At 59.1% G+C, this 11,748-nt stretch overlaps 1 protein-coding gene across 1 annotated transcript; it reads right to left on the reverse strand.

Moving 5' to 3' along the window:
* Window positions 1-381: 381 nt before the first annotated feature.
* Window positions 382-6,922, reverse strand: LOC308040080 (aurora kinase C-like; the record flags this gene model as incomplete). The annotated part of the gene is made up of 10 exons (XM_080343890.1): window positions 382-706; window positions 1,029-1,204; window positions 2,541-2,708; window positions 3,106-3,280; window positions 3,685-3,833; window positions 4,128-4,266; window positions 4,793-4,984; window positions 5,665-5,731; window positions 5,901-5,940; window positions 6,785-6,922. The coding sequence occupies 10 exons, from the start codon at window positions 6,920-6,922 to the stop codon at window positions 382-384; spliced, it is 1,569 nt and encodes a 522-aa protein (XP_080200016.1).
* Between the last annotated feature and the right edge of the window lie 4,826 nt (window positions 6,923-11,748).

The following is an 11,748-nucleotide window of genomic DNA, read 5'->3' on the forward strand; positions in this document are numbered from 1 at the left end:
GCGGAGCTGCGCATGCGCATTGCGCTCTGCGAGCGCGCGCCGTGCGGCACTAAGGGCGGGGACATGCAAATCAAGAGGAGCGGGTGTCGAACGGGCCGCCGGGAAAAAGACACAGAAAATAAAATGAAATAGAGAGAAATACAGATAGAGACAGAGATGGAAACAGGAGAAACAGAAACAGAAGAGGCCGGATAGAAATAGAACAGAAGCAAAAGCCGCGACGAATATGCAAATCGGCTCGGGGTGTGGGCGGAGAGGCGAGTGGGCGGAGAGAATGCAAATGTAGGTGCGGATCTTGCCAATCAGATCACGGACAGGAAACAAGGGGCGGGGCGAACGGGGACAAGGGGCGGGGTGACGAGGGGCGTGAGAGAATGTAAATTAGAGGCGGGGATGCACCAATCGAGCGCCCGAGAGGCCGAAGGGGCCGCTGGGAGGCTCCGTCGCGGGGGTCTCCGGGTGCGGCAAGGGTTGATGTTCGCGGATTCCGGTGGAACCGCGGGGAGAGCGAGGGGAGCAGAGCGGGAAAGGCGCTCGGGGGTTGGCGCCGGCGCGGCGGGAGTGACCGTGAGGTCGGAGGAGCTGGCAGTCGATGGCCCGGTGCGGCGGAGGCGGGGAACGGTATCGCTTCTCGGCCTTTTGGCTAAGATCAAGTGTAGTATCTGTTCTTATCAGTTTAATATCTGATACGTCCTCGATGGGAGGACTTTATATTAAACGGATTTTTGGGCCTGGGAGTTGGATTCGGAGCTTGCTCCCTCCGCTCCGCCCATCGTCCCGGTATTGCAGTGTCTCCGGGAACGGTGCACCCCCCCGGGGGACCCTGTGCTGGTTAAAGACAGAATTGAAGCGGCGGTGAGTACGAGACCGCGCGGCTCAGTCGGCTGCGGGTTGACCCCCGCGGGTGCTCTGGTGGGGCTGACCCCGGCGCAGCCCTCGGTGCAGGTGACCCCCACACACGTTTCCCCCCCGGCACCTTTTTAGTTCGCCATGCAGCCCCCGCGCTCCACGCTGCCGTCCGCCCGCACCGGCCGTGCGGCGCTGCGGGGCCCGTGCGGCGCTGCCGCCGCGCTCGTTGCCGCCTGTCGGGAAGGAAACGCCGAGCGCGCAAAGCGGGAACCGAGCGCCGGTGCCGCCGGGTGTCGCCGCTGCTGTCGCCCGGTGGCCGCAGCCGGTTCTGCAGCCCGGCCGTGCCGTGCCGGCTCTGGCGCCCGGGAGGACAGAATTGCTGCTGCTAAAAAACCCTTTTGTTTTAAAAAAGCCAATTACAAAAACCCTTAGGCGCGCCTCTTTTTTTGGGGGGGGGGGGGGCGGGGGGTTGAACAGTGAGGGGCTCGGGTGAGGGACGAGCGTCCTGCTCCGCTCTGTTTTCACAGAATCACAGTGTTAGGGGTTGGGAGGGGCCTCCAAAGATCATCCACTCCAATCCCCCGCCGGAGAAGTTTCTTTTCCAAGGGAGGGAAGTTATGACATTGAAGAAATAAAGTGGTGAAATTTATCCCAAGAAACTGGGATAAAAAGAGGGGGAAAGGCTGGTGGGGGGAGGGCTGGGCAGACCGGTGACACTAAAAGGGATTTACACCCCCGCCTCCCCTGAAAGATTTGGGTTAAATCTGGGTGGTTTTAGGGATATTTTTGGAGTTGTTTCCTCCCCACCTCCACTGCTGGTGCTGAAAGCAACAAATATTCTCATTTTCATTTAAAAGGGGAAAAGTAGATGCACTCTAAATTAATTATTTAGAGAGAAAAGGTTGTATGATTTTTAATATACTCTTTGCTTCATGTTACTTGGTAAGCTGAATTTGCTAAAATTTTAAAGTTCTGCTCATATTTACCAAAAGCAACTACAAACCACACTGAACACTTGCAAGATAAGGTCTTGTTTGCACTTTGCTGGGAAGAACGGAACTGTCTGGGAAAAACAACGATCCAAGGCTAACACGGAGGAGACATTACAGACATCTGCAAAATGGGGCCTATGTCACACTTTGCTGAGAAGAAAGGATTTGTTCAGACAAAACAGTACCTGCAAGGCTATGGACCATAAACAATGTCTACAGCTGAAAAACAAAGGCCCACGTGGAATCGGAGAAAATGATCCGAAGAGAAGCAAGAAGACCTCACAGTGAAATATTGCTGTTGGACTGAATGATGGTATGAACGCTTTGTAAAGATACGTAAGTCTATGGTTTACTACGCTCGGGTTGGACCTCTGTGGAGGTACCAGCTTGTGCCAGCCCTGCTCTAGTCTACTCCAGTTTTTTTCCCCCTAGAATTTTGTCGCCCGCGGTCTGCCCGGTGCCGCCCGCGGTCTGCCCGGTGCGCGGTGCCGCCCGCAGTCTGCCCGGGGCGCGGGTGTCAGGCCTCGCAGCCGTGTCCCTGCGCTCGGCAGCTGCTGCAGGGGAGTTGCAGCTTTGCTTTTGTTTCATGCAGTAGTTGACACCTTTGGACGGAACTGTGACACGGATGTTTAGCAAAGCTGCAGGCTGATATTTATTATATTACTGCAAATCTTTAATAATCCAAGTGTTTGAAGTCACGGAGTGGGGACGCGCAGGCGGGGGCAGCACCCGCCGGGAGTGGGTGCGCACCCAGGGGTGCTGCAGCACGTCCCGCGGGGGCAGGCGCTGGGCCGGGCTGCGGCGCAGCAGGTGTGAGATGAGATCATGGGCGCCCTCGGGCACGGGGGGCGGGAAGTGCAGGTCCACCTCGCGGGACACGGGGGACTCAGGGACCCCGGAAATGGACGGGGCACAAGGACACCCCCACCCAGCACTGGTGTCCCTGGCCCCCCAGCCGTGGGTCTCGCCCCACAGTGAGAATGGAGGGTGTGGGGCAGGTGCTGTGTATGTGGGGCCCAGATCCTGGGGTCCTGCCCAGCCCTTGGGTTCCCCAGCAGCATGTGGGGCAGGGGCTGCTCTCCACAGGCAGGGTCCCCATGGCAGGGGATTCCAGGGGGGTGTGAGCTCCCTAAACATGGGGTCTCTGTGGCAGGGTCCCCCCTGTGAGAGCACAGCACGTGAGGCTGGGGGTTGCTCTGGGGTCCTTGTGGGTCCCCGGAGGTGCCCCCCGGGTGGGTGGGGGTCCCTAGGGCGCAGTCCCCACCTTGGTGATGCGGTGGTAGGTCTTGTTGTGGGAGGGGCTCTCGAAGCGGGGGTGCCCAGCCAGCAGCTCATAGCACAGCACCCCCAGGCACCACAGATCCACCTTCTCGTCGTGCTCGCGCCCCTCCACCATCTCGGGGGGAAGGTAATCCAGTGTCCCGCACAGTGTCCTCCGCCTGGGGGGCACCCCATGAGGAGACACCCCCATGTGTACACGTACCCACCGCCTCTCCAGAGGTACATAAAGGCAGCTCTGTTTTAGGGGGAGCCCCGCCTTGGCATGTTGGGGTTCTCTGGGGTGCTTGTCACCCCCAGGCTGGTGACACCATCCCCATGGGGTCTCAGCCCCTGCTGTGTCCCTGTCCGCACAGGGTGCCCCATGGAGGACCCCCCCCAGAGCGCCCCCAGCCCTACAGGGCCCCTCCCCAGATCATACCAAAGGGGAGGGGGTGCACAGACGACCCAAAGTCAGTGATCTTCGGCTCCCCCAGACCCACAGGGTGCTCCCCCAGACCCACAGGGTGCTCCCCCAGACCCACAGGGTGCTCCCCCAGACCCACAGGGCCCCCCACAGCCGTACCGGAGGGAGGGGGTGTGCACAGACCACCCGAAGTCGGCGATCTTCAGCTCCCCCATCAGCCCCAGCAGCAGGTTCTCAGGTTTGATGTCCCGGTGGATCACCTTCTTCCCATGGCAGTACAGCACCGCGTCTGCCGCCTCCTCCATCAGCTGGGGTGACGAAACGAGGGGGTCAGGGCACCCCCAAACTGGTCAGGAGACCCTCACTGAACAGAGGGTGGCCACTGTGGGTGCGGCAGCAGCTTCTCCATCAGCTGGGGATGGGTCAGGACACCCTCAAACTGACCAGGGGGCCCTTGGGGACCCCAACACCAATTCTTGGGTGGGACCTCAGCATTTGGGGCTGGTCAGGGGGCCCAGACCCCCATGTGTGGGGGTCACCCTGGTGTCTGGGGCGGTTCCAGAGCTCCCCACTAGGGGTGCCCCATTTCGGGGTGACCTGACCGTGGCGGTGCGAGTGGCATCGAAGCGGCCTTGGCGCTGCAGCTCCTTGTAGAGCTCCCCCCCGGGCCCGTACTCCAGGATGAGGAACACCTGCCGCTCATCGTGGAAGTAGTTGTAGAGGTGCAGGATGTTGGGATGCCTGAGGGGAACAGGGACACATGGTGAGGCCCCAGGAGCCCCCACTACCACCCCAGGGTCCCCAGTGCCACTCATGGGCTCTCTGCAACCGACCCCCGCTGTCACCTAGGGGACCCCAGAACACCCCCAGTGTCACCTAGAGGACCCCAGTGCCACCCACCATCACCCCAGTGAGCCCCAGGACACCCCTCCACTGTCACCCCAGGGTGTCCAGGACAGCCCCCACCATGACCCAGAGGACAACAGGACTCCCACACTGTCACTCCAGTGCCACCCACCACCACCCAGGGGGTCTTCTGGGACCTGTTGATATCATACTTGGGTCCCCAGGATCCCCTCACTGTCACCCAGTGGGTCCCCGAGTGCCACCTAATCACCCCAGGACCCCCCACCTCATCAGCCCAGGGTCCCTCCAGTGCCACCCACCATCACCCAGGAGGTCCCCAGGACCCCACCAGCACCACCCAGGGTCCCCAGGCTCCCCCACCCCGCCTCCCCCCGACACCCCCATGCCTGTGCTTCCTGACTGTAGGTGGGCCATGATCTCGATCTCTCGCCGCAGCTGGTGCTCCACCCCTTCCTTCTCCACCTGGGACTTGAAGAGGACCTTCAGCGCCACCAGGAATTTCGTGCTCCGCTCCCGTGCCAGGTAGACGCTCCCGAACTTGCCCTTCCCCAGCGGCCGCCCAATCTCAAAGTCATCCAGCGTGAAGGTCCGTCTGCAGGGTGGGGGGCAGAGACACACGATGGTGGGGGCACCCCAGCACAGGGGAGACACCCAGCACAGGGGGGACACCCAGCACCTGTGCCCACACATAGTCAACACCAACCCCAGTGTCACCCACCAATGCCCAGGGGTCACAGGACCACCGCACTGTCACCCATGGCGTCTCTGGGATGCCCCCCCACTGTCATACTGGGGGTAACTGGGCCTCCCAGTGCCACTCAAAGTGTCCTTGGACCCCCCACAATCACCCCAAGGTCCTCAGGACACCCCACAGTGCCGCCCACCATCACCCAAGGGGTCTCTGGGACCCCCCCAACTTATTATACTTGGGTTCCCAGGATGCCCCACGGACCACAGGACCTCCCCACTGTCACCCCATGGATCCCAGGAGCCATCCTCATTACCCCAGGGTCCCCTCAGTGCCACCCACCATCACTCCAGGGCTCCCTTCCCCCCAACACCCAGGGAGTCTCTGGGACTCCCACACTGTGGTCCCCAGAAGCTCCCCAGGAGCCCCCCGCTGTCACCAGGGGGTAACTGGCATCCCCCAGTGCCACCCAGGGGGTCCCTGGCACCCCCTCCCCCATCACCCCAGGGTCTCCAGTGTCCCACATCACCCCAGAGGTTCCTGTTACCCCCAGGCCCCCCAGCTCTGCCCCCACCGTCACTCACTGTGGCGGGGGAGAGGCCTGCAGGGCAACGGGCTGCAGGGGCGCAGCTCCTGGTGGGGCAGGCTCAGCTGCGGGAACCCCCACACACACCCTGGGGGCCCCCGAGGACCCTCCCGTGGGACACAGGCGTCCACGGACCCCCAGGTAACACCCGCGCCCCCACCAAGGGACCCAGGCGTCCGGGCGCCCCAACTCCTCCCCATGGGGCTCCGTCCCCCGGACGCTCCCTCCCCGTACCTGGCCGGCGCTCCGGCGTGAGCGGCTCCTCGCGGCGAACCTGCGGCCCGGCCGGGGAGGGGGGTCACCCCGAGACACCCTGCAGGGGTGGGGGACCCCAACACCCTCCCCAGGGACAGGACACCCCCCCAAAAAGGGCCCGGGGGTGCCTGAGCGCACCCCCCTGGGACGGGGCCACCCCCAGGGGTCGGTGCGGCCCCAAAGCGCACGGGACCCGCCCCGAGGGTGCCCCAGGGATGGGGCCCAGGGGACACCCCGAGACCCCCTCCCAAGGACGGCCCCCCCCCCGGAGGGGTTTGGGGCACTCCGAGACCCCCCATCCCAGGGCCCGGGACACTCCAGAGAGGGCAGCGTCACCCCGAGTGCCCCGGGGGGACACCCTGGCAGGGGAACGTGGCGGGGGAGGGGGTGTCACCTCGGGCAGGCTGGACACGCCGGGTCCGCGTTCTCTTTCTGCGCCATCCTGGGGGCGGGGAGGGGACACAGCGTCACCACGGGACCCCCAACCACGCGGGACACGCTGTCCCTGGATCCCCAACCCCTCGGGATCGCCCAGCCCCCCGGGACCCCCGGGACCCGCTGTCCCCGGATCCCCAGCGCCCCGGGACCCCCGTTCCCGGACCCGCTGTCCCCGGACCCCCAGACCCCCGGGACCCACTGTCCCCGGACCCCCAGCGCCCCGGGACCCCCGTTCCCGGACCCGCTGTCCCCGGATCCCCAGCGCCCCGGGACCCCCGTTCCCGGACCCGCTGTCCCCGGACCCCCAGCGCCCCGGGACCCCCGTTCCCAGACCCGCTGTCCCCGGATCCCCAGCGCCCCGGGACCCCCGTTCCCGGACCCGCTGTCCCCGGATCCCCAGCGCCCCGGGACCCCCGTTCCCGGACCCGCTGTCCCCGGATCCCCAGCGCCCCGGGACCCCCGTTCCCGGACCCGCTGTCCCCGATCCCCGCCTGCCGCGCTCTGCGCCCCCTCCCGCCGCCGCCTTCAGAACCGCCCCTCGGCTGCACGCGCCGCCCGCCCATTGGGCCCCGCTGCGGACGGTCCCGCCCCCATCCGCCTTCCTCCCGCCCCGCCGCGCTTACGCCGTTTCTCATTGGCCAGCCACGCCGCCCGCCTAGCGGGCGGGGCGGGAGCTCAGCGCTGATTGGCTGCCGGGCGCAGTTGGGGGTCCGAGCGCGTGCGGGGCGGCGGCGATCGGGATAGGAAGTTGTTGTCCGGGGGGGTTGGTGAGGAGACAGAACGGTTCCGGGGGGGTTGGTGAGGAGACAGAACGGTTCCGGGGGGCGGCCGGGCCGGGCCGAGGCTCGCCCTGCCGAGCGCAGAGCGGCTGTGCGGGCGGGAGCGCTGGAAGGGGCGCGGGGCTGCGCCTCGGGGCTGCGCCTCGGGGCTGCCCGGGGGAGCCGAGGCGGCGCGGGCAGCGGGTGGGTTCGGGCGGGCCGCAGGTTCGGTGGCCGCGGCGCTGGCGGACGGTGAGTCTCTTGCAGAGCTCACGGGTGTTCCTGCGTTCAGGGAAAACTCTCTTCAAGCGTTTCATTCCTCTTGTGGCTGTTGCTGCTGCAAGTGAAGCACCTGATTCCATTGAACCCCTGTGTGCGCAGGGACGCTTTCTGCAGGGGCACCCGTGTCGGTACCAGGGCCCGGGCTCCTGCCCGCAGACACGGGCCGTCCCCCAGCGCTGGGCGGACACGGCGCGGCGACACGGGACGCAGGGCGAAGAGCAATAGCGGTGAGCATGTACTCTATTAAAAAAGTCTTGCCAGTTAATGAGGAATCCTACTCCAGCTGTTGCCTTGTCGTGATTTCTGGAAACCCTGGCTGTCTTTCTCTGCCCCTTTACTGGTAAAGTTGTGGGTTTGTTACTAGTAGGTTACAATCAGGTGTTGATTCTGGAGATGCTGAACGTGCCTGAGGAAAGCTGTAAATACAGTGAAGCTGGTGATTTGTACAGTACAGTGATATTGACTGCCTCTCTGGTTTTCAGTACTGTGTTCTGAGTGGCATTTGGGAAACGTATAACAGGAAAGGCCAACTGCAAGGATTCAAAACTGGCTACAGGGTTATGTTGTGGGTTTTTTTAACAAATTTAATTGGACTCTGGAAATAATTTTATAGATGCTACAAAAGTAAAAAATATAACAAGATTTGCAGAAACTGTTGTCAGCTGTAATAGGAAAAAAAGCAAAAGTAACTTTGACTTTGGTTCAAAGGAGGCATTTCAGAACCAGAAATGAAGGTGAAGCTTTGCGTGGGAGGGCGATCAGCTCGGCACTAGGGAAGCTCCTTTTCCCTGGGTTTCCTGCAGCACAGACTTGGCGTGGATTCCAGAAATTCTGCTAAAATATCAGTTTATCAGCCAGGCCCAGTGTAGAGCAGCTCGAGCTGCTGCTCCTGAAGAGGGACCGGAGCAGGAAAGTCCTGGGCAGTTCTGCCCGCACGGCCCCGTCAGCCCGAGTCCTGGCGTTGGGTTGGTGTTCTGCACCCGCAGCTCCGGGTGAGACCCAGTGGGACGCGGTTCTGTCCCCTCGCGGTGTGGCGGACGCGGCTCCGCTCCCGGGGACACGTCGGTACCTGTGACCCAGAGCTGGGCACCGCTCTGCGCTGGGCCCCCGGTGCTGGGCACCAGCAGCACCTCAGGCTGCTACCAAAGAGACTCCTTTGCCACTGTCACCTCACGGGAGTGGGGGAGGGAGGATAAAAGTGACAAATTAGCCGGATAGTTCAACTTGTTTCAAAAAGCCCCAACATTCCAAAGCCAACTGCGAAGCCAAACGTATTCCTTTGCATGCGAGTTTTTCAGGCAGTTCCGGTGGACTGGAGAGTCTTTTAAAAAAATGCAATGAAGGCAGCAAGCGTGGGGACCAGCAGCCAGTAACAGGAGTGAGGCAAATGTTTATCAGTTAAATCAGTTCATCTCACGTTCTGATCATGTTCCCCTAACTTTCCAACACGAGTGGAGTCCAGCTCCCCTACGTGCCGCCCATCAGCTGCGGCAGCTCGGCCAGCTGTGCTGATATGTGTGGCTGGGGTTGGTTTGGTTGCTTTTGGTTGTTGTTTGTTGTGTGTGGGTTGTTTGTTTGTTTGTTTGTTTAACCAGGACTCAAAATGAATGGGGCAAAAGAGAAGAAGGAAAACTGGGAAGAGCAGGCCAGGTCTGATAGACACTTAGAAATAAATATTTAGGAGTGGCAATGGCCCTTGCCACAATAATTATCCACATTTCCTACAGGTCTATTCTAATTATATACTAATAATTTATCAATTTCTTTAAATAATTTCATGAAGAAATATGTTCAGAAAAAATTTTATTCTGAAAAAATATTCTATATTCCAGTCGTATTTTCCTGCCCGCAAAGGAAAGCTGCTCTTACAGTTCATCTTATGATTGCCTGGCTGAAAGACACGATTTAAATACAAGTTTCCAGCAAAGCACAAGCCAGAGTAAGTCACCGTTAGGGAACAGGCTGCCTTAGCTTATCTAATTACTGAGTATACGGCTTCGTACAGAGCCTGGTTAGAAACGGCTTTATAGAACTCGCTCAGCATGAGTGAGTTTGCCCAACGCAGCTGTGAGCTGTGGACCCTGGAACTTCTGTTTGTTAAGGAAAAAGGGCTCAGAGTGCTCAAGACGAGGGAGCTGCTGAGAGGAACAGGACGGGTCTGACGGGATGGGACACACAGGGCTGGTTTGGCTACTGCAAATAACTCTTTATCTGCAGCTGCAGCTGCAAAACGGGAACTTGCAGGTCAGGACTTGGCCTGATGGCCCCATCTGAGGAGAATGGGGAGATCCCATGGAGAGCAGGGAGACCCCAGACTCCAGTGGTGCGGTTGGCCCGCGGGCCGTGCAGGGGCTGGGGCTGCGGGATGTTCCTGCAGAGGGTCCCTGTGCGCAGACGCCCAGCGCACGGTGCTCTGGCTTTGCTGGCAAATCAGTGACTGAACAGTGATCCTGGAACCTGTGCCAGAGTGTCCGCAGTGCAAAGCCTGTGGAAAAGAGCTGCCCTGGCTCGTGTGCTCTGACTGCGTCCCCAGGCCCATTGAATTCACGTCTAATTAAAACAACAACAACAAAACCACTACCACCAAAAAACCAGAAACACGCACAAAAAATCCCCCATAAGAGTCAGAGGTGCTCCAGCTGCTGTAATTGACTTCCCCATCAGCTCTGCATGTTGTGTTTGGTACATTCTCGCTTGCAGGTCTCTCTGTGAACCCGTTTAACCAAAAGGCTTGAAGGAAAAGTTATGAAGGAAAACTAACAACTAATGTAGATAAATGTCTGGTGTGGATTGTTCTACTTCTCCAGCCGCTGTTCTCCTCTGGGTCTCGGCTGAGCCCGTCTGATTCACTGGTAATGTAAATCGCACTAATAAGAGAAAGAGCCAGGTGACGAAGCTCTTATTTTAGTTGTCTGCTGAGCACTTAGAGATGTTGACTGCAGCAGGGTTACAGCCCCTAGAGTTGCTCAGTGTTCTTGCCGTTGGGAATGCTGTGGTTGAGCTTGTCTGTGCCCAAGCAAAGGGCTATGTGTTCGGTGGGTAAGGCTGAAGCAGGCGCTCCGTGGAGGCGTTAACGTTCCAAAGGTGCTGCTGAGAACCCTGTAATCACAGCCCATCTGGGAAGGTGGGGGACAGCAACAACACAGCGGATCAAACACGTGTGCTGTGAGACCCGCCAGTGCGGAGTCTGCGGTGTCTGCAGTGGGGATTTTGGGCAGCCCTGCTGTTGGTCTGTGGGGAGTCGAGCCTTACGAAAGCACGAGAAGTTCTTGGGAAGATCCGCATGTGTGTGACTGTCGTGTTTCTTGTTAGGATGGGAAAAGGCTTTGTCCTGAATTGGGAAACAGTGGGTTGAGTTCTGTCACTCTTTGGTTGGTCTCTACAGAACAGGTGACTCGGTCATGGAGTTGGTAAATAAACCCATGAAGAGACGGGAAGGGAAGGCTGGACAGTGCTTTTTCCTCATGTAGACTTTTGACTTGTGTACAATATGAAGACAGTTACTTCACGCTGTATTTTGGTTCACATTACGTGATCCTGCAGCTGAGGAGGAGCAATCAGTGCAATAAAGTGAGTGTGCTCGCAGAGGTAACCTCAAAAATGTGTCACCTGCCAAAAACTACAAACCTTTTTATTACCAGGCAAAAAGTGGCAATAAAACAGTTTTCTGGAACTATGAATTTCAAAGACAAGTGGTCTGTAGAAGTGAACAAGGGACGGTGGGAAACGCTGCGTGCCTGGACTGCGTCAAATGGACTTTAAATGGCACTCTGTCCTTCCTCTGACGCCCTCTACAGTAAAACTTGTTATTCCTTAAATAAAGGATTTTCTCTTATGCTCAGGATGCGTTATTGAACGATGTTGAGGTTTTTATCACCATATTTTCTGTGAATATTTTCTTTGGTTCCCCTTTAAGTTTGTTTTTCTTGTCCTTAACAGGCAGCTTTGAGAGCTCTCTAAGTAAAAGTGATACTTTTCTGCCTTTTTATTGCTCTTTTCATGTTATGAGCAGCCACCCTCTTTATGCTCAGTCTCATGCTTTTCTTCCTTTCTTGCCCAGGTTCAGAATACTGGGAATACCAAGCTTCAAGTTTCCTGTGGAACGTTGCGGGAGACCTTGACAATATGGCACTGAGGGAGGTGATGAAGAGAAACAATACCTGTTCCTTTTCCATTTCGAGATGTTATTTTTTACCTTCCTGGTAGCTGTGAGATGATTTGCAATCTTGCGCTAGCATCTGCCTGAAAGAGAACACGGACCCTCTGGGTGCCTCCTCCAGAAATACTTGCTCTGTGGTTCTGGTGATGTCCAGGCTTCGAGGGTGGGGGATAGGGGAGCGTAAATGTTA

Source organism: Nesoenas mayeri (assembly GCF_963082525.1).
Source record: "Nesoenas mayeri genome assembly, chromosome: 4".
Taxonomy (NCBI): Eukaryota; Metazoa; Chordata; class Aves; order Columbiformes; family Columbidae; genus Nesoenas; species Nesoenas mayeri.